This window comes from Nyctereutes procyonoides, unplaced genomic scaffold (assembly GCF_905146905.1).
Source record: "Nyctereutes procyonoides isolate TBG_1078 unplaced genomic scaffold, NYPRO_anot_genome, whole genome shotgun sequence".
Classification (NCBI taxonomy): domain Eukaryota; kingdom Metazoa; phylum Chordata; class Mammalia; order Carnivora; family Canidae; genus Nyctereutes; species Nyctereutes procyonoides.
The window spans coordinates 5,354,516-5,380,722 of record NW_026575135.1 but is presented as its reverse complement, the minus strand read 5'-3'; the positions used below and the strand labels follow the sequence as shown (position 1 = coordinate 5,380,722).

Sequence of the window (26,207 nt, the reverse complement as noted above, 5' to 3'; positions counted from 1 at the left end):
CTTCAATTTTTCCCCTAGTTATTTTATTTTCCCAAGTCCTTCTCATCCATACCAACACTGCTGTTTTTTTTTCTTTTCTTCTTTTAAGTTTTTTATAGTCTTTCTCTGACAAACCTTCCTGATTTCCTACATTTTTCTTTTCCCTCCTCCTTTTTTGAGAAAAAAACGCAAATTTTACTCCCTTCTTCTGCATGGCAGTTAAGGGTCCCTTTTGGTTCTGAAGTATAAACTCTGGAGCTTTATACTTCAAGGGCAATGGTCTTTTTATACAGGTAAGGTGCTCCTTTGTAAAAGGACAGATGTCAAGGCAGGTTGGTGTAGCTAGAGAAATCTCATGGCTACCCAAGTCAGGAGAGGAGGTTTCCATTGCTCAGAAGTCCTCACAATTTGCAGGGTCATCATCATTTATCAACAACATTTTGGGGCCTTAATAACCCTCCACAGAAATGATTTCCTGAGAGACATTTGAAGCAGGGAGCAGAGAGAGATCATGTGAGAAATGAAAGTAGCTGATCCCTGACCAAATGGCCGCATTACCATGACCACCGCACTACCATCAGCATGCGATGGAGTGCTTGCTGAATGCACAGTCCTTCCCTACAGGAAATGAAAGCTGTCTGTTGTTGATGTATTGTCATTCTGAACTTGAATGGAGTCAAGCCTGGTCAGATGGTTTTCCAAATACCAGGAGGCTTCTTAGATTTTGGATGATTAGTTGGACAGTCCTTTCTTTTATACATTTTAGATCCCATAGTTCACATCCCACCGTTTACACTGAACCTCATCCCCAAATTCTGACTCTGTTGAGGTGACATGCAGCCAGATCCTAACAGTATCATTGGATTTATACTGGTGTGAGTTGAGGGCCTTTCCTTTGGTTGGGGGCTTCTAGAACACCACTTGGAATCTTAGTTGGCAGATCTGGGGTGAAAGATCCTGGTCTTCTGAGATGGAAGAGATTTTGGAGAGATTCAACCCAGCCCCTTCATTTTTTTAGTTATGGATCCAGAGTTCCAGGGAGGGGAAAGGAGTAGTTCCAGGTTGTACAGTGAGTTAGTGGATGGGCCAGGGGATAAATCCATCCCTTCTGATACCCATGTCGGGCTTTTCCCACCATACTGCCTTGCTTCTCCGCCTTCTATTTGAAAGACACTTCACTCAAAACTGTTTTTTTTTTTTTAAACCCTGGACCTGTATCTTCCCAAGAGACAGAGGAGAAGCATATTATTTAATACCCATTGTGGTTTCAGTCTTGGTCTAGAGTTTTCTTTTTCCCCAAGTGTTTGGATGGATGAAGTACTGTATGGCAAAGTACTATATGCTTTCTTCCTGAAGGCCAGAAGAAATGGTTCAGTCTGAACTACTATATAAGAAGATAGACAACACATTCTCAAGAGGAAAGGTGTTTGTATCCACATACTGGAATTTATCCACCTTGACTGATATGGTGCTGTTGACCTGGAGGTGCTCCAGCAAGAACTGAGAGAGATTTTGGTATATGTTCTTGGTTTGTGCTCCAGACTCACACACTGTAACCAGCGTCTGCTTTTTGACATCTTTGTTGATGAGAAGCTCCAACTTCAGGTCAACAGAATGTTCTGGGCATTTTACTAGAAATTGCAGTTGGCAAATGATGACATACCAACCTGGGAACTGGATTACCAGATTCCCATCCTGATACCTGACTCCACGGACAATGCCATCTTTGTTCCAAGATAACTTGGATTTGTTTATATGCTTGGACACTGGAAAGAGAAGGACAAAGAGACAGAATTATTGGACATATTATAGGTGCAGATTGCAAAATGTGAAATTTTTATTCAAGGTTTCCCACTCAAGATCTGTATTTTCTATAACATTGCCTGATATTCCAACCATCTGGAATATCTTCCATATTACTCATTCTAGGTGCTGCTTAATATTCAAGGCACAGGTGAAAAACCACCCCTCTTCCTTTTCTCTAATGCTTAAAGCTGGAGGGCCAGAGCACACATGGTAATGGACCGCTACCTCGTATAGAATCATTTTCTACTTATTTGTTACCTTATAGTATTCTGTTATTGTTATAATTATTATATTTCCCTTTTCAGACCATGAGCTCCTGAACTATAGTCCCCACAAGTTCTGGACCATTCATTCATTCATTCAATCAATCAAAGCTTCATCACTAAGGGATTGCTCTTTGGTAGGCATTGCATAAAGTATCTGAAATAAGATATTTATTTAGTTTTATTCAATTAATAACCAAATTAGGCATTAAGATGTGCAGGAGAATCTGTCAATGGATCCTTTAACAATTTCTTGTCTCAATGTTTAAATGTCTTAAATGTCTTTCTCTCTTCAAAAGGGCAGCCAGGCATAACTGCACAAGTGTACACTAAGGGGCTCTTCCCAGCTGGGATTTTTTAGAGAAGCAGAGGATTGGCCGACCCTGTGAGCCGACATGTTCCTGTGGAAAGCCAAGTCTCTCTGAGTCCTAACAAGTGAAAATCAGCACTGATTAGTCAGGGTGCCTTTCAGAACTGGAAAGCTGGCCTTCGTTTTAATTGCTTCCATGCCTTCTCTTTAAACCTCATTGCAATTCAACTGAAGAGAGAGAACTAATCTAGCAGCAAAATTGAATTTTTAAAATGGGCAGAATGGCTATTCAGAGAATCTTGGCCATCCTCTCCATATCTCGGCTTTCTCAGTGTAAGTGCCTTGCATTGTTTCCTTTATAAGGGGTCTCTTACCTGAAGCAGACTGCAATATGCAAATAGGCCACGTGCAAGCATGGTCATTAAGCTGTCAATCTGGGGACAAGGCAATTTTGTGTTTTCCTTGTGAATAACTAGACAGAGGCAGAGACCAAGAGCCTGCTTCTCTTTCATGAGGAAAAGCAGACTTGCTTTTCCTTGGCCCCAGACTTGTAGGTGACTGAATAGAGAGGGTGCTTGGGGATCAGATACAAATGCCTTGAGAGGCCAGGTTGGCAACACAAAAGAGTGAAGAAGGCTGAGAGGGGAGAGGTCTTGTGGCTTCCTCCCCTTTCCCCCTAAGGTCTTGAAATTCAAATTATAAAAAAAATGCATGCAGGCTACAGACCACATCTGCAGGTCATATTTGGCCATGGGCTTCTACTAGTGATCTCTGGCTTGGAAGCTTCAGAAGGGCCATAGGAAGTGGCCCTCATATGGCTAGAGAGTTTCTGGATTCAGTTACTGACCTTGGAGGTAGGCCCATGACTTCTTGAATGGAGCCTTTTCCAGTATACATGAGATGTCCTCTGAGCAATTCCCTAAAAAAAAAAAAAAAAAGGAGGCCACACATTAAATGTCTTTCTCTGCTCTGGGGACTTGGAGACACCAGATCTTCTTCCATGACCCTTTGATGGAGGCAGTTAGTGTGTTCTGTTTCCATTTGGGGGCCTAAAAGGAAACCTGTTTATTCCTCATTTTGCCATCAAGTACTTTAGGATTCTTTTAAATTAGTTACTTCCACTTGGCTTTTATAAAAGAGTAGAAGTTGGGGGAAGAAACCAAATATAACCTGAGTGCCCATATGTGTCAGGTGCCCTTCTTGTTCCTTTATGTACTTCACTTAATCCTTGCAGCAACTCTATGAGAATGGTATTAAGTTCCTTTTACAGGTGGAAAAAAGCCTGGGGACCAGACAGATTAAGTATATTGTCCCACATCACTCAGCCAGGCAGTGGTGCTCAGAATGATAGTACTAATAGTAATTACTGCTATCTTCCCTTTGAGAGTGCACCAGATACTAATATGTGCACTTTTACATATTTCTGTTGATCTAGTTCTCTGAATAACTGATGCCTTGATAGAGTCAATGATACGAGGTCAAGCAAGTTGGTGGTAACGTTGAGATTCACCCCCATGTCTATCTGATTCCAGGCACCAGTTTTCCTCCACAAAGCCATTCACTGGACAGTGGAGATAAATACGTTGCTGTGCTCAATTTTAAGAGGATATAGGATTATAGAGATCTAAGCAGGAAGGCTGCTATCTGGAACTTCCTTGGCAGGGGAAAAAGACAGTGTTTACGTCATTATGGTATTTACGAAATAAAAATATTTTTAATATATTCACCGGTGATGCTGGCTTAGCAGCTTCTTATTGTAAAAACAATTTTATATGCGAAGAACCAAGTTATACATTTCCTGTAGTGACTCATGAATTCAACTTACTCTGGGTAAATTCCTTCTTCTCTTTGGATGTTGGTTTCCTATCTATAAAACTGGGAGATCTCTTCGATGATGGCATCAGAGTGACCATTCGATCCATCCATCAGAGTCTAGGCAGCCATGGGCCCGTTCAGTTGAAGCAGCCACACTCTGATGTGTTTGCTCACTGGATCTCCAAGGGGTATCTGTTGGGCTCACGATATCCCCCCGTTTGCCTGTCTGCCCCAGGCCTGAGGAAATCCCTCCTGGCTTCCTCACTTCCCCGTGGAGCCTTGGAGAGGTTGGAAGTTAAGTGAACAGTTCCCTCTGCTGTCTGAACAAGCTCACTGCTCGCAGCAACCCCTGCAGAACCAGGGGGCAGTTTTCATCCTTGTCTGCCCTCAACCCATAAAGACGCTCTGGCCCAAAGGTCTCCTTGGTGATGAGGGCTGGTAGGCAGCTGCCATTCTTTTGATCCCATCTCTTTACCTGGCATTCTTGTCCTGCCTGTTTCAGCCACAGCCCTCACTCTTGAGGTGTTAGAATCAGAGTTACAACATGAGGGCTGCTTATTTTCTAATGCACTGTGAGTGTTGTTAGGAGAGTCCCCCTGGCCAGCGTCCCCTTTTTTGGGGATGTGAAACATTGAATCAGAAAAAAAAAAAATGCAGCGAGGCATACCTGGCCGTGTCTCTTCTCTGCTGGGAGTCCCTTTCTGACCTTGCTGTGCCTGCTGGATTGGGGCCAAGATCCTCCACAGGTGTTCTTGGTCCCTACTCTTCTGTCCCTCCTGCATTCTCCAGTCTCACCTCCACCATCCCTCTTTCCCTTGTGCTCTTGATCCCGATAGTAGTAGCAATAGTGCAGACAATAATAAGAGCTGATACATACAGAGGGACGGCGATTTCCCAGGTACTCTGTGAAGCATGCTGCATCCAGTCTTTCACTTAATTCCTACAACCACTGCATGAGAAAGGTACTACAGTGATTTCTGTCTTGTATATAAGGAAACCGAGGCTTTAAAAGGTTCATTACTCATTCACATTTGCACAGCTAGTCAGTGGTAGAGTGAGATTCAAACTCAGGCTGTCTGACTTGAATGCCCAGGGCCGGTTACTGATGGCTGTATTGGTGTTTGGGAACCGTGGTGCCTCCAAACACACATGTTAATTTGCCTCACCACCTGGAATCCCCCTTGCACTGCGAAAGTTATTCCTTACTTAAAGCATGGCCTTGAAGTCATCTCTGACCTTCCTTCTGTTTGCCTATTTGCCTCCTCCATTAGACTGTGAACCCTCAGGGCAGAGACAACTATTTATATATCCCCACTGCTCAGGCCGAGAGATGCTCTGTAAATGTTTGTTGAATTGAATCATCCAGTCTCTCCCTCTTACTTCCCTCCATGGAGGTCAGGTGGGTTCTGGTATGAGTGAGTGAATGGGGATGCTTGTCTTGCCTTTCGCCTTAGGGCTGGAATAACACTCAGCCTCATTTTCCCATAGTTCTTCAGGTTAGCTTAGATTAAAGGAGAGGACAAGACTCATGCCCTGGGCTGAGGCCAACACATCATGCCAAGAACAGGCTCTGCTCGTTGGCTGGAGGCCCCCTCACATCATGTCACTTGTGGTGGCATCTGTCAGGTGAGCTTCTGTAAACAGGTGGCTAGAGAAGTACAAGCTGGGGCTTGCCTCTCACACATACACATTCTGTTTTTTCTTTCCCCTTTGGTCTTTGTATGTTTGGTTGGTTGACCTCAGCTGTAATTCTGAGAAACCCAAGGACGGAAAAAAAAACCCAACCAACATAACACTCCTTCTGAAGCATTTGTGTTTCCTGAAGTCAAATGGCAAGGTGTACTTTAGTTTTTCTTTAAGAAACTTTTAGATGGTTTCAAGCAAAAGGAAAAACATGGGCAACCTTCTCTGAGAATGGTGTTGCTGGAACTTCCTGAAGGAAAGGGCCTGGGAAAGGGATGCTGGAGAAGCTGTGGGTGGAAGGGGGCAGTTGAATGTGGAGAGGAGCCTAGAAGAGGGCATGGTTGTTGGCCCTTCACATCTGACAGGCTGTCAGCAGGAAGGTGGTGCAGTCTGCTCGTTGGGGCCCAGACACCAAGGCTTTATGTGGAAGTTTGAAGAGGTGACACACTCAGCTCATAACTAACATTGCCCTTGTCCCCATTTCTCAAATGAGGCAATGGTAAGACCTTCTCTAAGGACACACACAGCCCAAATATTTGACCAGTTAGTGCTATTCAAACATGCGCTGGGCTGTTTTGAGGGTCATGAGGCTCTTATCGAGAGCCAGATGGGCATTTCGCCAGCCATGTGTCATCACCCTGTGTGTCCATGATATGACTTTCTTTTTTGGTTATGAAGACAGGAAGGAGTGATTTACAAATAGGTAGTGCTACCCGTAGCTGGAACCCTCTGATGTCCCTGGAATTTTTGAATGCTGGGAGTAGGGGGAGCAAAACACCCCTGTTGCATTCATTTCCCAGATGAATTCGATGTCTGGGGCGGGAGGGGGGTGGGTCTTAGTTTGAAGAACTGACTGCTCAGGTGGCGGAAATAAGAACTGTTTGCAAGTCATGGCTGAGTTGACGGCATGGGAGTTAGAATCTGGGAATTTCCCCTCTCTGGGCCCTCGTGTCCTTAGATAGATGAAAAGCAGTGGGGATTTGATGATCTAGAGGGGCCCTTGTAGTTTATTGTAGCAGGCCGTGTAGACTCAGCTATACGTGGCCAGGCTTGCTGCAGCAGGGGGAAAGTCAGTCCCCGTTCCAACTGTCTGTCTTAGTGGGCATGTTGCTCTATCCCATCTAGGAGACTATCTTCACACATTTAGATTTCCAGACACCTGCAGTGGTAGAAGAGGACATTTTAGATCTGGGGACAATCTAAGTTATGAGCAGCCTGATTCTATGAGAATTTGCATGGTTTGTAGAAATGGAAGTTCCTTGAGAGGTTACATGGTCCAGTCTTGGTAAACATATAACACATGTGCTCCCCAGTGTTACTTACCCTCATGGCTGATTAGCCCTAGGTCACCCCTGAATTAGCGACAGAGGTAGACTAGAGTCTGAACACCTTACCTCTTCTATGGGGGTATTCCATCTTTCAATCAACTTAAGTACTCTGAATTTTTCTAAGGACCAAGGCCTTTATATGGGCAAGATTTATAAGCCTAAACTTGACCTCCTCTAGGATTGTGAAACTTTTCTGGGCATTGCTTGGAAGCCTGGAGAGAAGTATGTGCCAATGAAACCCTCTTGTCCAGTTTCACAGTAGAGCTAGGGAGAGAGAAATGTTGCTTAGGTAGTTGAATAAATCATGTTCTAGGGGCACCAGGGTGGCTCAGTCGGTTAAGTAGCTGCCTTCAGCTCAGATCATGTCATGATCTCTGGGTCCTGGGTTGGGTTCCCTGCTCAGGGGCGGTGGGACGGGGGGGAGTCTGTTTCTCCCTCTGCCACTCCCACCCCACTCATGCTCTCTCTCTCTCTCTCTCAAATAAATAAAATCTTAAAAAAAAGAAAACAGAATATTTTAGAAATCAGCATTTTGGCAACCTAAAGACTGGCCCTTGCCTTGGGATCTCAAGATGTGGGACTTGAAAGGGCCTTTGATGCCAACTTAACCAAGACCCTGTTCTATGAGTGGGGACACTGAACCCAGAGGAGCTGAAGGTCTGGCCTAAGATGTCACTATAGATTAGTGGTAGAGCTGGGTCCAGAGCAAATGTCTCCTGACTCCTAGTCCAGGGCTCTGTCTTCCATTAGTCTTTCCATGGAGGAGGGAGGGTTAAATGTAGGATGAAGTGGGTTTGCAGTCGCCATACACACTGGACTAAAAACTGACGAGACAGCTGGAGGTGCTGGGAAAAGAGCACTAATGAGCCTTCTGGCTTCCTCTTGCAGAAGAATGCCAGCAGGTGACTTCAGGACCATGTGCCGAACCCTGCCAAGTCATAAGTCATACGCCTTGATTAGGCTTCCATCAAGATGCAACAATGCCCAAGGCGGCAAAACAAACCACACCAACCATTCTGGCCAGATGGTATGTGGTCAGAGTGCCAGGTACCTTCCAGGTTGGTATTAGGACAAGACAGACACAATATATCTTTTAAAAAAGAGCACCTGGGCTCTGGTCAAGGCTTTTAGCTGTCACTTCTCCTTACTGACCCCCAGTTAGTGCATACCTGTAAATTCAGATGATAATAATCAACCCAAATGAATGGTTGTTGCAAAGATGCAATGGATGTAAAGTAGCCAATGTAGCATGTGGCTTAGAGGAGATATTCAGGAAATAGTATCCCCCTCTTCCCCTACTCCCCTTTTCCATCTTATAGTAGACAGCTTAGCCATGCCACCTAGCAGAGCCAGCTGGCTGATGAAATGCTCATTAAAGCAAAGTTCAGGGCATTGTCTGATAGATTGAAGTTTCTCAACTATGTGCATGAATGTTTGAGGCCACCTGAAGGCTTCCGGAAGTGTGTGTGGAATGCTCCTTCCAACTGTTGAAAATATTTTAAGCCATTGAAGAAGGAGAGGAATTATCTTAATGATGGTATCTACCAAGGTCCCGGCAGTCCCTTCTTCTGGTGGAATATCCAGGAGAGTCCCAACAGTGACATCTAGGGGACAGTCGCTCCATTATCAGTAGAATTGGGAATTAGAGTGAATCCTCAACCTAAGGGTCATCTGAGCTGTCTTCAACTTGACCATTCCCTTGATGCCACAAAGCCAACTAGTGGTGGAAGGACTCCAAGATGGGTTATTTGTTAAACAAAGGACAACGAGGTGACTCCGGATTTACAACCAGCACTTGGGGAAAATACTCATCTCCGGGTGCTCAGTGTTAAGCACATAGAACGTGACCAGTAGGTACAAATTGAGGTCAAGCTGGAATTCACTTGAATTTCTTGACAGCTTTTTTAGAATGTTGGAGTCTACTCAATCCTGAGCTGTTGCAGTATGTGAGATAAACCTATCTGACTATCTGACTTTTTGGAATTCACTTAATCTAAAGGCAGGTGGAATTGATATTATCGGGGGTAGTTAAGAAGCATATAAAGTATGTAATTCAAAAGGCAAAGTGAATCTGATTTTTACATGGTAAAAGCTGCTAACATTTTAAAAATATATATATTTTTAAGCCTCCTAGCTATTCTAGATGCTGAGGTATGATACACACTTAGGAAGTCAGGCTTAGGATCAAACAAGCTTGGGTTCACGTTCTATCTCTGCAACTTCACTGAGTTGTGTGGCTTTGCGTAAGTCACCCAGCCTCTTTGAATCCTCCCCAAAGTGAGGATAGTAACAATCTTCCTTGAAGAATTTCTGGAAGGTCAGATGGGATAATACCTAGCAACCAGCTTGGTGCCCAGCACCCAAAAGATGCTAGGTGATGGTTGGCTCCCATTCCCAGGTCCAGGGCTCGTGCTGCTGGGCCTGTAGAAATTCAAGCCAACGCAGGCGACATCCAGAAAATTGAGTGAAATACATCATCCACATTCCGCTTTCTCTCTCTGTCCTTCCTTTTCTCCCTCTGTCCCTCCTTCCTTCCCCTACCTCTCTTTCTTTCCTTTTTCCTTCCCCGATGTATTGGAAAGATGGGGATTTCTTCTAGATTTAGAGACCTGCAGCTTGTGTGTGCTAAATTCAAGTATAAATTTTAATATGTTTCTCAGCGATCTGAGTATGTTTTCCTCTGCTCCCGTCTCTTTTTCCCTCCGTCCCTTTCCCTGGCAGTGGGGGATGGGGATTACATATGGCTTGCTTTGGCACTCTGGATGGCCCCTGCAGGACTCTATTCCACTTAATTCTGAGTGGCCTGTTTTCTAGCTTATTTCTTGTGGAGAGATTCCGGACTCCTGTTAGCTCTGCCTTAAGAGAAAGTCAGTGTAAAAGTGGGCTTTGCGTGTGTTTAAAGCACATGGAGAAGCAAATAGGCTCTTTAAGGCCTGTGACTATCTGAAAAGCATTTTGCCCCCTGAGCAGAAGAAGTACCCCCTCTTGCTGGGAAAAGTAAAAAAAAAAAAAAAAAAAAGCACATGGCAACTGTTGAATTGGGCAATGGAGAACCAGAACAATCTATCGGATAGAAGTGAGGACTCTGCTGCTTTCAGCTGTTCTGGGGGTGTGGGGGCTGCTCCTTCACTACCTGCCTCTGCTGCTGCCAGCGCGGCATCCCGGTGGGGCTGTGGCCTCTGGATCGCACACGGCCACACGACAGCAGGGATACTGCCTGTCTGTGGGCGGGTTCACTAGGTACGGTGGACAGCCACCCTTACTTGAGCTTTTTTAATGCCCACATTTTCTTTTGGGCAGAGGGAGTGGAGAGGGCAATCCTAGATTGCCAGGATGGTTAAGCGGTCCCCTTGTCTAATCCCAGGAGTGTCGTACTCGAAGCAAGATCCGCGCCAGGGTCAGGCCGTCTGGCTTGCTCCCCTCACTCTTGATATTTTAGACAGTAGGAAACTCCAGCCCCCGAGAGGGAGAATGCATTGTTTCAAGTCCCAGGATGGGAACGTAGATATTCCAAAGTCCAACCCGGTTCTCTGTCTTTGCGCCCCCCTGTCTCCAGCTGGGTACTGGATTCGGGAGAAGGTGCTCAGGAGGGCCAAGAATGTGCCAAAGGGGCTGCAGGACCCACATGTGGTCTGTCCACTGGTCCCCCCCTCCCCCACCTCGGGACCTCCAGGAACCTGGGGCCCCATGACATTCTCAGGAAAGGCCGACAAGGAGTCCTCCGGCCTCATGATGCCTCAACCTCAAAGCTAGGGCTTACTTTCGGAGTCCAGACCCCCTGCCACGGGCTGTTTACGCCCCCCACCGCTGCAGAGCTCCAGAACAAGAAAACAAAGAGCTGTGGGAGCGGGTGCCCAGGAAGCCATAGGGTTGGAAGTGTGCCCAGCCTTGGAGAACCAACTGGAGGGACCACAGCGGTGTTTTACTGAGCATCTGGCAACATCGTCCAGGAGAAGCAAAAGTGCTCCAAGGCGACTCAGCCTGGATCTTGAGGTCTTGCCCCATTTCTTACCAGCTGTGCAAGCTTGGGCAAGTCAGTAACCTCTCTGTGCTCCAGATTCGGTCCCCGTCACACAGGGAGAGTAATATCCTTGGGGCATGTTGTGAGGACTGCCGGGGGAGTCTGAGCACTCAGCCCAGCACCGGGCACAGGTGGGTGCCCCTTGGCGTCTGCTGTTTTCACCCCCCTAGAGCCTCGTACACATGTAGTGGGGAAGACAAGACAAACCGGCTGAAAAGTCTACAGAAATCCTCTGGTGCGGGAAGGACTGTCATTTAGTGGTTGGGATGTTGGGAAGGCCCAGGCCCACACACCGAGGTGGCCAAACCCGTTTTATAAAATAAAGGCAGAGTGTGTGAGGAGAGGGGCTGGGGCTGGGGAAGACAATTAGGTAGGAGGAGAGTGGGGGAGCCTGTGGGCCGGGGGCTGAACCCCAGGGCGGAGAGCTGTCCCTCGAGACAGTCCCAGGACCTGCAGCGACAGGAGTCTTACAAGGCAGGCCCGGGATGGAATGCGCCGCCCTACCGCCTTCTCCGCGACCCTAAGTCACACCAAACCCGGCCCTGCGTGGGGGCGGGTGCTGTGGGGGCCCTGGGGGGGTCAAGGCAGAGGGGCCTGTGTTCTGTGACTTGGGCAGAAGTGCCACATACCGTGGGCGCGTGGGAGAGTCAAAGTGCAGCAGAAGCAGAAAATCAGAATAAGAAGTGAGGAGAAGCAGCAGGAAGCCCAGGCTCTCCCCACAGCACCCCTTGCTTGCTCACCCCTTGTGGGGTGGGGCGGAGTTGTTTCATTTGGAGATGAAAGAACAGAGTGGCTCTTGTGTCCCAAGGATGTAGGCTCAGCCAGGTAGAGACAAAGGTCGTGTCGGCTGTTCCCTGTCACCCTCGTGGTGGATCCGGGTGGGGGGGTCCTTATTAACCCCGTTTTCTAGGAGTGCCTGGGTGGCTCGGGGATTGAGCGTCTGCCATTGACTTAGGGCGTGACCCCGGGATCCTGGGATCGAGTCCCGCATCGGGCTCCCTGCAAGGAGCCTGCTTCTCCCTCTGCCTGTGTCTCTGCCTCTCTCATGAATAAATAAATAGAATCTTAAAAACAAACAAATAGAAAAACTCCATTTTCTAGATGAGAGGAGAAGGATGTGGGGCAGGTTCTCCTCCCCATGGTCTTCCTGGCCCACAGTCCCTGCTGAACCCCCTGAATGGCCCACCGTGGCCTCAGCCCCGTGGAATGAGTGTGAGGTGGCATTCTGCTGGTGACCAGTCTCCCGGCCAGAATGGGAAGCTTATGTTGGGATTAAGAAATCCTTTCATGGGAATATAAGGGAAGGGAGAAGAAATGTGTGGGAAATATCAGAAAGGGAGACAGAACATGAAGACTCCTAACTCTGGGAAACGAACTAGGGGTGGTGGAAGGGGAGGAGGGTGGGGTGTGGGGGTGAATGGGTGACGGGCATGGAGGGGGACACTTGACAGGATGGGCACTGGGTGTTATTCTGTATGTTGGTAAATTGAACACCAATAAAAATTAATTTATTAAAAAAAAGAAATCCTTTCATTACAAAAAAAAAAACCAAAAAAACAAAAAAACAAAAACCCTGGTTTTCCAATGGTTATCCTGCAGCTACGTGTCATCCTGGGTTGATACCTGAGTGTGTGTGTACCTGGCTCTGCTTCCCAGACTCTGGGCTGCGGCCGGCTTCCTGCTGAGGATGTACAGTTTGCATTAGCTCATGACAGAGGGCTCCCTAGAAAGTGTCTGGCTCCTGCCCTTGTCCCCTCCGCCCCCCTCCCCCAAGTGACAAACCACATGCTACCTCTGGAGCTTCCTCCAGGGGTTTCTGGGAGGTGGCTCCCGTCTGCCAGATGTCTCACAATGGCTTTTTAAAAGGGGCAACGTGCTGCCTGTATCTGCTTACGGGGGGCTTACTGGGGAAGGGGGCTGTGGCTATGGACTTCCTCAAGGTGATGGTTAGATTTGTTTTCTTCTATATTCACACCTTAAACAAAAGAATCGGAGCATCGTGAAGTGTCCAAGCTGGAAGGCCCCTCTCATTTCAGTTTAGTGGAACCTTGCTGTTAGGACGAGGAAAGACTTGCTCAGAGAAACACAGCTCCATGGTAATACTGCTTCCAACCTCACCCTAGTGCCGTGTCTACAGTTTGCCTGTGGCTGAGGGAAAGGTAGGTGTGCATTACAAACAGGGGACAGCCAGGGAGCACGTCGCAGCTGGTCGCTCGCATTGCACGGCCGAAGCACATCATGCAGGGAACAGAGAGGAGCCCTAGCTGCTGACCCCTGCTCTGCCATCAGCTCCTTGGCTGACCTTAGGGAAGTCACTTTGACGGTCTGGACCTCAGCTTCTCACCTGCCATCTGGAAACTCTAATCCCTGTGTTGCTCGCTTACAGGATGGAGGCTAAGAGCAACCCAGACAAGGCACGGGAAGATCCCTGACAAAAGTTTCCTAGCCTCGGTGGGGATTATTATTAACATTTCTAAAACCCGGTTGCAGAAACATTGACTTGTAGACTGAGGCGGGCCTTGGATTAGTGCATGCTCTGACGCAGTGACGGCAAGATAAGAAGGGATTTGATAAGGGGCCTAGTCCATGGCTCCCACAGTTTTGGGTTTCATGGGTCAGAGAAATTTACCCCCAAATGAAAATTCAGTGACCAATATAGGGCGGGTGGCTTTTGGTTTCTGTCTGTTGTGCCCATGAAAACTAAACAAAATAAAACAGAATCACTCGGGCAAACAGCAAGCGAACTCAACTTGCCTCCGTAGCAGCTTCAGGTTGTAAAAGGAAGGACGTGTTTATGCTTTAGGGAAGGATGTGCTCTCAGAGGAGAGGGCTGCCCCTTATGTTGAAAATAGGTGGCCGTGGGAAGAAGGGCTACCTTGTCCTTCTCTTTTCTATTTCAGGCTGGGCTGGTGAAAACCATCATAGGGACAGAGCCAGCAGTGAGAGCCCCGGTGAAGGCTGGGCTCTACAGGTAGAGGACCTGTGATCCAGAAGGGCAGGGGGTCCCATTGTCTCATCAAAACTACCCTTGTCATTGAATCCTGTTCCTGTCCAAGACGGCCTCTCTCCCTCTCTCTCAAGAGGTGAGAAGTTCTGGTCTCACTCGGAAGACCCGAGTGGATGCGGTGGTGGAATGGACGGAGCAGAGGAGGAAAACGGACAGTGACTCAGTGTGCCTGGGTTTCCTGCAAGGCTCCGCGAGAACGTGTGTCCCATGTCCTGACTCCAGAGCCTGTGCTATTTCCATAATAAGGCTCTCAACTTCTGTCTGCCCTGTAGGCCAAATCCAGCCTCGCACCTCATTCTAGAAATAAAGATGTGTGGACCCACAGCTGTGCCTGCTGGTTTTCAGAGCCAAGGGCTTCCCCTGCACGGCAGAGGCTTTATGGGAATTGAGGTCGCTTGTGAAGTAATTCCAGGCGGGGTTAACATACTGTTGATGAAGCTGTAATTATCAGTCTTCCTTGAAAGATCCAGAATGCTTGTCTGTTTGGGGCTTTTCCTTCTCTGTGTGGTAGGTAGCAGGAAAGGCATGCCTAAGGCTGCCTGAGGGAAACTCCAAGTGGAACGCTGTTGGTTTGTGGGGCTGTGTTCAGACACTTGTGTCCTCCGGGCCCATGGATGCCCTGGTGTCTCTAGCTCTATGATGTCTCACCCTTTCTTTTTAACGTTTTTTTCTCTGGGCTATCTGGTTATCCCGCTGTGATGCTGCCTAGGTTCAAAAGTTTACAGGGTGGAGGTGGGTTCATGTTCTGGGGTGGAAAGAACAATGGATAACACATGAGGACATCTGGCTTCTGGGTTTGGCTCCACATGACCTTGGACATGGCACTTCACTGGGTCTTACTTCTCCTCTTCTGTGCAAGGAAAACATTCCCCACATGATCTCAAAGTTTTTCATCCTCAGTGTTAAGCTAACTCTGCATATCCCCCCTGGGGCTCATAGAGACGGTGCATTAACTAGTACCTGCAATGATAGGAAATGTCCTCACCCCCTGGTGAGGACGAGGTCGGTTCTTACAACCCTACCTTCATCAGGCATTTTGACTACTACCAGTTATTTTTTTAATGATTGCTATGTGCCGGTGGCCAAGCCCAGCAATTTATGGATAAGATCTGATTGGCTTCTCCGATCCCTTCGTGAAGTAGGTAGCATTATTCCCATTTTACAGGTAAAAAAGCCTGAGGCTCCCAGGTGGGATGTAGAGCCAAGATTCATACCCACATTTGCCTGACTCTAGATTTCAAACTCTTTAACACAACGGCGCTTTGCATTCCTGTCCGTGTCCATGTGAGGGCCTATGCTACTTCATTAGTGGGAGAGCAGCGGGCACCAGAGTGCCCAAGGGAGGCTGCTCGGGTGAATCCAGATGCACCCGCTCAGCTCTGAGCAGCCTCCACCTTCACCTCCACCCACTTTTCTGTTGGGCACTGCTATGATCCTTCTGGCTGTTCACCCACTATGATGCCATATGATTCAGTGTACATTTACTCCCAATTCCAAGGTCTTACCTCCTTTAAGGGGAAATTTTCCTGGTGGGTTGGGAATGGAGTCCTGGAAGAGAGGAAAGAAAAAAAGAGGCAGTGTGAGATTGTCATGAATGGAAAGAACTCATCATTTTCTTTTCCATTTCGGTTGCCCTCCAAGTGCTGTGCAATTTAGACTTCATGTTCCATTTGACTCTTCAGTTAAAAAGAATTAATTCACTGACCTAGTTCACGCTGGGCTCCTCTCATCCCTTGGCCCAATAACTTGCCTATCAGAGAGACAATTTGAGGGGCTCACTATCCATATTTCACAGGTGAGGAACTGGAGGCTGAGCAGGTAAAAGGAAAAGTTTGTGGCAGCTCAGGGGACCAGAATCTGCAACCCATCGCCCTGTCCAGGGTTTTCGCTTTCACCTCCACATTTGATATTTTCCCCCTTTCCGTCAACAAAAGAACAAGCAAGTGTAATATATAAACATATGTGGGTTTTTTTCCATATTTGATTCATCAAACAGTGAAAATATGCTGCAAACATACCTGGGAAGGTACATATCTATCTTTCCTGTGGTTGGAAATTCTGAATTAATTGAATGCTTATATGCCAAGCATTGCGATGATACCGTAAATAATGAAATAGGCTCCCTGCTTTCGTGACTTTATTATGAATGTATATATGATTATCCTATCTAAATTTTAACTATATAATATAAACTCAAAGGAATATCATGTATTTATAAATCCACATTACATGTTATGTTATCTATTCTCTAATACACATAAATATATGCATATAAATATTTATACAGGTAAGTAAGAAGTTGATAGAAGTGACTTGTCTTCTGAAAGGGGGCCTCCTCCTGGGCTGGGGGATTAGAGATACTATTAGGGAAGTCTTGTTGGGGTGCTCTGAGCAAGTAGGCAACAGAAGCAGCACTGCTCTTTACCCCTAATAAGTCCCTTAGAGACTGATGTCTTCACCCCAAGCCTCCTTCCCCTTTCTCCCCACCTCAGCCGTGGAGGTGCACCTCAGGTGTCTTGCCAATAAAGAATAAAGTATCTTATTTCTCTTTTGACTTGTCCACGTTGGGATCTCCTGTAGTGCATTGGATTGAAATATTAATAAAGACCCAGGTAGACGTGACATTGATATGGGTGAAAATAACTCCTCAACCTCTTCCAGAGCAAGAAGTTAGAGCTCTGCAAATCTTACTTCCTAAGTGTTTGGTCTGAACACCTAGAACCATCTGGAGCTTCCCTTTAATCCCACCATTTCCATGGGGGCCTCTGTCCTTTGCCTTCCACCAAGGGCTCATTTTCTCACAAACGGATCTCTTCTCCAGCTCAAGCGTGTTGTAATGAATTGAGGAAGCCTCCCGAAGACAAAACCCTGGCATAGCACTGCTCTGGAGATAGCAGAAATCAGCATACACTCCAGGGCGTCAGCTTTTCAGGGCAAAGGAAGTGAACTTGGCTTGGAAGGTCCTTCCCTCTCGGCTCTAATAGTCTATGATTTTATTGCTTTAGTTGAAAGCTCTTAACCTAAGTAACTTTGTTGTGCATTGTGGTCTCTCAATTACGCATGCCGTTCATAGGAAAACCTGACATCACAAAATTCCCCTCTGTGTTGGCTCTGCAAGACTGCAAATAGCATTTCGAAATCTAAGGAACAGCTAATTTGCTACAAAGCATGGTCGTCAATGGATGTGATGTGCAAATGCACATAGGAGGAAAACATCTATGTTTAAATGGGGTGCTAAGATGGCTAAATTCATCGGTCACCCAGGAAAACATCCATCCATGGACGGGGAGAGAAGGCTGGCAGCGTAGAACCACTGTGGCCATCCCAGCCTCCACGAGCCGTCCGGGAAATGCCAGAGGGTTATACATCCAGCATATATTGAGCACCTGGTCTGGTGTGTGCCAGGAATCACTTTAGTCACTGGAAGATGTCCCATGGAGTTTATGGTTTAGTCATGAGAGCAGTCACTTAAAATATACAAATAAATATATCATTGAATTCCAAGTTGAGGCGAGGACATGAAAGAAGAGAGTTTCAAGATAACCCTTCTCAAACTTCTACACACGTTATGTGCATCACCTGCGGAGCTGGTTAAGATGCAAATTCTGATTCTGCTGGTTTATCTGGAGCTTGAGAGTCTGTATTTCTGACAAGCTCCCAGGTGACGCTGAGGTTCTTGGCCCACGGAACGTAGGCCAAGGTTATAAGAAATAGTATCTGGGAGGAGGACCTCATTTATATGGGGGCCAGAGGAGGCCTCTGTCTGTCACTTGAAGGCTTTCTGTTTTCCTAACTTTAGGTGGGAGTATGCCAAAAACAACACATCTTAGTACAGGAAAGAATCCTGTTGCTTAAACCTTCACCCAGAGCCCAGGGCATCCAAGATGGAAGTGTGATTTTTCCTATTTTGGAGAGCTCCTGGGATGAGGTCTCCTTTACTCCCCTGGCTGCCCACGGTAGAAAAGCTCAGAGAAGCAGAGCCAGAGAAGGAACCTAGACGTCTTTCAGTTCATCAAGATAATTTAGTAGAAGAGGAAATCGAGATACTCGTGAGTCAGTGGCAGATCCTGGATTGAAATCCTCTGGTGTTCTTTCTACTGCCCCAAGACTCTTAGCTTTGGAGCCAAGGAAGGAGACGCTCATTCTCCCCTCTCTTTAGCAATCCTTGCATTTATAGAAAGGATTCTGTAGAAAGGCAGGGTGTAAGGAGATGTGACTTTTACAATTTTCTGGGAGTTGTTTATGCCCTAGGCAGTATCTAGTGCTGTCTATCAACTCCTCTTTGGCAAGGTGCCTCCCGGTCCTAGCATTCTCTCCCCAGTCTTGCCTGGGGACCTGGGTCCTGGCTGGGGAAATATGGACCATCTTGCTCAGTGAACTTGGCTTTGAGGTCAGTTGCACATAGGATGGACATGGACACAGACACAAGCTAATGCACCCTCCCAGGCTGTCATTCCCAGCTCCATTGAGTAGCTCAGGAAACTTTATCTCCATGGCTAACAATCGGCTGTACTTCCTTCATTGAACTTCTTTTGTTTCAGACTCCAGGTGTCTGATGGGTATTTCCAACGATGTTTCTGTGGAGGGAGGGAGGAACCATCACGTTTAACCTGCTTGTCCCCAGGTGGAATGACTCAGTCCCAAACATGTTGCCTGCCCACGACTCTGTTTTCCTGTTTCCTTTTGTCACTGGGATTGGAAGGCAAACTCCTCCCAGATACTATTTCTTTCTTTTTTTTTTTTTTAGATTTTTATTTATTTATTCATGGGAGAGAGAGAGAGAGAGAGAGAGAGAGAGAGAGAGAGAGAGAGAGAGAAGCAGAGACACAAGCAGAGGGAGATGCAGGCTCCATGCAGGGAGCCTGACATGGGACTCGATCCCGGGTCTCCAGGATCAGGCCCTGGGCTGAAGGCGGTGTTAAACCACTGAGCCACCCCGGGCTGCCCCCTAGATACTATTTCTTACAACCTCCCTACACTGGCTTGTTGCAGACACAACAAGATACTGTATATAACGTGTTGGCAAGTGCTTGAAAAATGAGAGCTATTTTGGTTATTCTCTTGATCCTGATAATGTGTTTAATTTGCTCCAAGACCTTGAAAGACTCATTCCTTTCACAGAGCAATGCTGCATGGAAGCAATCCCATTCCCAATTGTGCTTTTGTTCAAAGATGTCCCTTCTGGTTGAAAATGGCCAAAGGCAACTAATGGTTGGAATATGCCAGGGAGATTCCATATCCTGTTTCTTGCTGGCCTCACCTTGTCTTATAAGGTGGGTCATGGAGACTTTTGGCCAGGAATGTTTCCCTTACTTTCGAGCAATCATAAGGAAGTACTTCATGAGGGTGCTTAGTCCTCCAGGGCTAAATGCTTTCCATGCATTTATTTCATTTGGTCTTTACCCCAAGAGTTAGTGATTGATGAAGGCTTAGCGATTTCAGAAGATCCTATAAATGGTGAATAGCAGGGAAAAGATCCAAATCAAGTGTCTTGACTTAGAAGGCTATTCTTCAATACCATGCTATGCTTCCTTTCTAGGGTAGGGCAGGATGAAGCTGGGGCAGAAAATTCTTCTGAGACTCAATTAGAAAGTAGATGGAAGTCAAAGAAAATCTTCAGGAGAAAGACAATTTTTTTTGGGGGGGGCAGATTTTTTTTTTTTTGGATAGCTTAAAGCAGTGCTGAAAGGACCAGAGTGGCTTAAAGCAGTGCTCTTTCCACTACGGATCCTGTTAAAATGCTAACTCTGGTTCTGGAGGTATGGGGTGGATCCTTAGGGTTTTCATTTCTAGTAAGTGTTTAGACGATGCCAGTGCTGCCGGGCCATGTTACTTTGAGTAGCAAGGGCTGAAAGACGTTACTCATTAGGCAATCAGAACATCCAAAGTCTTCCTTCCCCAAGGAATGGGGAATGGCTGGCTACAGGAGGCTGGGCTCATACATGGGTTTAAGAAATCTTCTTTCTACTCTGCTGGTGGACACAGCGTCCTACTCTCTTATCTACCTCTGTCAATGCTTCTTCCCAGCTACCTCTAGTTCCTGCTGTTCCCTGTGCAATCTGGACTGACTTCTGTTCTGGCCCTGCTACTCGTCTCCTGACACCTGGGCTTGCCTTCTTCTGGGCTGTGCCTCTGCTCACTGTTCTGCCTCACCTGGAAAGCCCTGCCCCAGCTCCACCTGCCACCAGCCTTCCAATGGAGAGCTCTTCCCTACTGAAGAATATCAGTTAATAAATGCAGAAAGAATGATAGGATTAGGCAATCATCATTTTTCATCCCTTGGTGCATTTCCCGATTCAGACAAGGATCATTGAGGAATGCCTAAACCGCTTAGTTAAAGATATTTGTGTGTCTTTAAAGTGTTACCCCACAGATTAATTATTAGTAGGAGAGAAAAAAGTGCTCACCAGCGGTCATCACCTTAATCAAGTAACTAAGCATCATCACCAGTAATGGGACAAGTTGACATATGCCTCTAGGTGTGCTGCAATAAGAAGTATGTAGCATTGCCTATGGACTGTTCTTGCCAAAAAAGTTTCATCTGAAGGTAGTCACAACAAACACTAAGCCAAATCCAAAACTTGGCCAATTCTACAAGTGCAGTGGCCTGGACCCTTTGAAAAAGTCAATGTCCTAAGAAATAAACAACGAAGGGCAGAAGAAATTGTTAGATGATCAATTCTCAAACTTTAGTGTGCCTATGAGTCACCCAGGGAGCTTGTTAAAAAGCAGATTTTTATTGAGTGGGTCTAGAATGGGGCCTGGGATTCTGTATTTCCAACAAGCTCCCAGAACCGCTCTTTAAATAGCAATGTTCTAGACTGAAACAGACATAACCAAATGTGGTGTGTGACCTGAGTGTGGGTTCAGGATCCCCAAGCAAAACAAGGCACAAGAGCTGTGGAAGATATTTTTGGACAAGGGGGCAGTGGGCATCGTTATATGGACTGTACATTATTACTAGATGGTATCACTGAATGGACATTGACTCTCTTGGCTGTGACATTGCAGTAAGGAGGATATGGGGGCTGAGACACATGCAGGCCATGCCGTCTGCACCTTACTGTTATACACATAAAAAGAGCACAAACAGGACAAAATGTTAATACAGCTGATTTAGGTGAAAGGTTATATGGGTAATATGTTTGTTCTATTTTTCTGTAGGTTTTGAAATTTTCAAAACAAAACTTTGGGACTAGGGCATCCTTCTAATTCTTGGAGGAGGTTCAGCTTCTGTTCTAGCACTTCTGCAAGCCCCCCCACCCCTTCATCCCAAACAGAAACTCTTCCTCCCCTCCCATCTATGGGATTCTGTGACATTCTGTCCTGAGCTCTTGGGTGTTTGGGCCTTGCTTAGAGAATCCCCAGAAGATGGGGCATCCTGTCCCATGCACATGGGTCCTCCCTTCCTAGCCTAGCACAGGGCTTGCCCCTATGAAGACTTTCAGTGGGTTTTTTTTACTTGATAAATTGAATGCATTGTGACAGTACCATGGGTAGACAGAAGCATCATGGGGTATTTCAACTCACCCCTATATTGTATCTGAACATAAAAGCAAACCAAAAACCATACAACTACCACCAACAATCTCTACACCTAACCAGATGCTCAGTCTACTCGGTGGGGAGGTGGAGAGTGGTAAAGTCCTTAAAAAAAGGAATTTCCTTCACTTATAAAGGGAAAAGAGGCAGCTGCTTTCTCTTTCTAGAAAGGATCTTTTTGAAAACCTAAGGATCCTGAGCCCTTGTTCTAACCCTTTGGAATGTAAATAAATCCCTAGGTTTATAGAATTGGCCCTTAGATTGAAGACTTTAGAGACTTTTGAAATGACGCCTCTACTGTCAACCTGACAGCTCATCTCCTTATATCACCCTTTGTTTCTGGAAGAGATAAGAAGGTAGTCACATAACAAAACAAATTTTATTGTTTTTCATTTGTTTTGCTGTACAAATTTTGTGAAATTTCATCCTGACAGATACGCATGGACTCTGTTGTGTTTACTTAATAAATCAGTTTTCTATCTTTCCATATGGATGTGAAGAGGTGTTTCTTTGTTAGCAGGACTTTTACTGCCTCCAGAGTATGTTGGTATAATCTCTGCTGAGGCTGACTGATGATATTTATTGAAGCGAAAAATACACATTCTATTCCCATCACTAGGAATTTATCCCACAGATATACTTGCAGACGTGCACAGTGGGTAAAGCGACTAGAGAAAAATATAAGTGTCCTTCACCAGGTAGATAAAATAAATTACGAAGCAGTCATACAACGCAATACTATGTGACTCTTCCAAAGACTGAGACAGACTTTCGTGTGTTGGTGTGGAAGGGTCTCCAAGATACACTGTCAAGTCAATAAAGCAAGGTTCAAAAACATGAGTCTACTATAATGACATGTTGTACTATATATTTGCAGAGACACAAATTTCTGTGTATTTTTTCAAAGGACATGGAAGAGTCTGTTAGTGGTGGTTGCCTTAGGGAAGAGGGAATGGTGATTGGGCGGGCAGGGTGTGAGTGAGTTTTAATTTCTTTTCACTTATTTACTGTTTACTTTTCTTAAACCATATGAATAGAATATTTTATAATAAGTATACTGGTTTAACTGTAAATTAAGGAAAACTACCACAGGGACTCTAAAGACATTACTACATGATAAGTTCTATAAGCAACACAAAAGCAGGAATTCTGTTGGCTTTGTTCAAGCTGTATCCCCATTGCTTAGAAACAGGTAAGATGCCCAATAAACATTTGAGATTGAAACCTAAGTTTCTTCTTTGTCTCCCACAAGGAGTCTGACCTTGGAGTTTTTTGATCTTCAGGCCAAATCTCAAGGCAATCTTTGCTGGTTTTTCCTACAGGCCCTGTGTCTTCTCTCTTCTATCACTTTGTTTACCCTGTACCATTGGCCAGGAGTGCACTCTCCTCTGATTCCTCTTCCCCACCTGCTTCAAATTTCTCAAGCCAGTCTGGAATTCCAATCTCCAGTGAAGTTTTTCTGAAACCTGGGAAAACACTCTGTCTCCTTCATTTGTGGTGTCATGAAAACCCTATGTAACAACCTTCCATCACTTATTATATATTATGACTTATCTTGTTTTATTATATTTTAAGACTTATCTGTTCATGTGCTTCTTACCTAGAACTGTGACTTCTTAGGCTGTAAAACCATTCTCATGGTACTCTATCCCTACCCCCTTCCAACCTCACACAGAGTGCTATGTAGCCGCCGACCCATTCCATTTTTTGATAGTTGGGATGTGAGTTTAAGTTTCTCAGGCCTATCCCATTGATTTCTTTACCAGGGGTCCTGTTATTAGAGTCTTTCCATTTACCTAAATTCCTAACGTCAGCCTGCATTCCCTCTTCCTGCAGAAAGCCTTCCTTGATAACCCAAGGGGATAACTCTTCTTAGCTCTTAGGATAGTTAATGTCTGAATAATTTATTGGAAATGATAGTTTATTGTGCAGTATAAAACACCGCACATTTAATATCACAATTAGTATGACAAGCCTTAGCTTTTAAGCAAGTAACTGATATCTCCCAGACTAAAGAAACCACAGCCCACCAAACCATATAATCAGATTGTGAAGTGAATCTTTTCATATCCTCATATGAGAAGTGAGTCAAGGAAATGGATGCGCAAGAAGATAAAGCTCCCGAAAGAGGAGCAGGAACAAAATTTCGAAGTGCTTCTGTGGCTGGCTGTATGGGTAAAGGGAGTGCTGTTCTCATTAAACAATCGAGCACAGTCTTGACTCTCACTTTCTCAGGATGACTTAGTTCAAGGCCCTTCTCCTTTCTGTTCCTGCTTTTCCACACATACAAAAATGGGCCAGAAAGATCCACTCTAGTTCCTTTCTGGAAAGAATGGAATTGCATAAGGACACTTCTAGAGCTCTCTCCAGCTTTAGAGTTCACCATCACCCCCAATACCTTCCTTCCCTTCTTCTTTCCTTTCATTTTCTTTCCCTTTCCTTCCTTCCTTCTCTTTCCTAGTAGTTCTAGATGCAACATTTAACTAAAGAAACCTCTTAAAGACCACTTCAGTTTCTTTTCTTTGGCCATTGCTATAAAATGATATACTTCTGGTTTACTTCAAATTAGAATCACAGAAACGATGTAGCCTCTACCAAAAAAAAAAAATGCCCTAGAATATTTCCAAAAGTATTATTCTTAGTAGACATGGATGAACTCATTCAAGGATGCATTTTATAAACCTTACGATCTAAATCAAATGTTAGTAACTCTGTTTTCTTTCACTTTTATGGAGGTATGAGCCTCAAAGCTTCATTTAAACTTCAAAGCTGATGACCCTTGAGAAACAGATACCCAAATCTCTTAAAGCCTAGTTCCATTCAGCAATCCATGAGGTATAGAACATTCAACCTAAGACAACTGCAGGGAAACGGAAATCTCGCAGGATTGTAAGAAAAACGGGAGCTCTGAAAGAATAAGTAGAAGCATTCTCACCTTGGCAGGGCACGAGGGGGATCAAGTTCTCAAATTACCAAAATAACAAAAACTTCTCTTCATTCAAAAAATGCATGAGCGGAATATACCACCAATATGGTATTTTCTACAAAATGCACACTGGCCGTATTCTCTGTAAACACCAATTTCCTAAAATATGAAGAAGTGTCCTCCTTTGTCTCTTCTGTTTTTGCAACAAATCTTACCATTTCCTCCAAACAAAGCCAATTTCCTGAGATGTTTGCCTCTACAGTGGGTACCCATAGTTGCTTGTAGCTTTAGTATTCTGAGCAGTCTCAGAAGCAACAGGCATTACAAATATTTCTATGTTCTGCCCTCGTGCTCTGGGTTTCTCGTGACATCCTAAACTCTTCCAAGCAGTGGCTCAGGAGGAAGCCTCCACTTGCCTTGTAGGCTTTAATTAGCTCTAAGGACCTAAGCCTGGTCTCCTGTCTTGCTCCTTCTCTTATACACCTGCATCGTTGAAACCTAGCTCCTTGTTGAGAAAGCTCTTGGCAACAGAGGAGGCCCCGGAGAACTCAACACTGTTTGGACTGAGAATAGAGAACCTTGAAGAAGACATGGCAACAAGTCGTGTGAATCTGTTATCACATTTCCTTATCGCTTCCTTCTCAGATACGCATCTCTGGCCCAGCAAAAAATTTAAATCTTAATTTCTTAATACTAATAGCTCCTGTCTCTTCTTCTGGCCCATGTGAGTCTGCAAACTTTTGAGGTGACGGCTGAACACATTTTCTCTTAAAAGCCAAATTATTTCAGAGAGTTGAGTTCCTGTTTCTTTTCTCCCTCTTTCTACATGATATATGTACCAGATGTTGGTTTTTTTTTTTTTCTTTCTTCTTCTTCTTCTCAGCTACTTTTTTAGTTTTTTTCTCAAGCCCTTCTCTCTGGGGAACACTGAACGCAAATCAGAAAAAAGGTGACCAGAAGTCCACTTACCGTCTTCTGAACTACCAACATCATGATGGTCGCCACAGCAAAGATGAGACACAGAGCCAGCGCCGTGGTGGTGAAGTAGAAATAACCACGGCTTGTGGTTCCCAAGTGGCTGGCGACAGAGCCTGCTGGCACATGCATGGCTGTGTCTTGAGAAGGGGCCATTCGGTTGAGTGCTTGCTGCAGCCCTGGGTCCATTCTTATATAGTCTTCCCACAGCACACCTTATCTCTCCTCATCTGATTCAGTTCTGAGCCCATCTCTGTTCCAAGAAGGATTCTCCCCCTGCATCCTGGATCATGTGACGTGGAAAAAAACCTTCACCAGCTGCCACACGAAGAAACTCTTCTCTGGGGGCGTGAGGCGAAAGACAGCAGCAAGGGTGGGGGAGAGGCTCATTTTTCATTGCCAGGGATGAATTTGAGGGCAGAGAAACTGTAGCTACAGAGAAGGTGGTTGATGTCAGAGGGCGAGAAGGAAAATGACGGTTTCCCTACTCTGGGGTGTGTGTGTGTGTGTGTGTGTGTGTGTGTGTGTGTGTGTGTGTGAGTGAGAGAGAGA

The 26,207-nt window shown here is 45.6% G+C and overlaps 1 protein-coding gene across 1 annotated transcript; it reads right to left on the bottom strand.

Moving 5' to 3' along the window:
• On the bottom strand, positions 1 to 25,943 carry TNFSF8 (TNF superfamily member 8). The gene is made up of 4 exons (XM_055302452.1): positions 25,650 to 25,943; positions 15,718 to 15,760; positions 3,206 to 3,277; positions 1 to 1,745 (listed from the first exon to the last, which is right to left on the bottom strand). The coding sequence occupies exons 1-4, from the start codon at positions 25,842 to 25,844 to the stop codon at positions 1,351 to 1,353; spliced, it is 705 nt and encodes a 234-aa protein (XP_055158427.1). The 5' UTR covers positions 25,845 to 25,943; the 3' UTR covers positions 1 to 1,350.
• Between the last annotated feature and the right edge of the window lie 264 nt (positions 25,944 to 26,207).

Excerpts from the sequence above, each read along its gene's own strand:
- TNFSF8 (XM_055302452.1), bottom strand. The coding sequence starts at position 25,844 with ATGGACCCAGGGCTGCAGCAAGCACTCAACCGAATGGCCCCTTCTCAA. Across the intron at positions 3,278-15,717 it reads AAAATTTCCCCTTAAAGGAG|GGAATTGCTCAGAGGACATC; the intron begins GTAAGACCTTGG and ends TTTTTTTTTTAG. Across the intron at positions 1,746-3,205 it reads GTCATGGGCCTACCTCCAAG|TGTCCAAGCATATAAACAAA; the intron begins GTCAGTAACTGA and ends TTCTCTTTCCAG.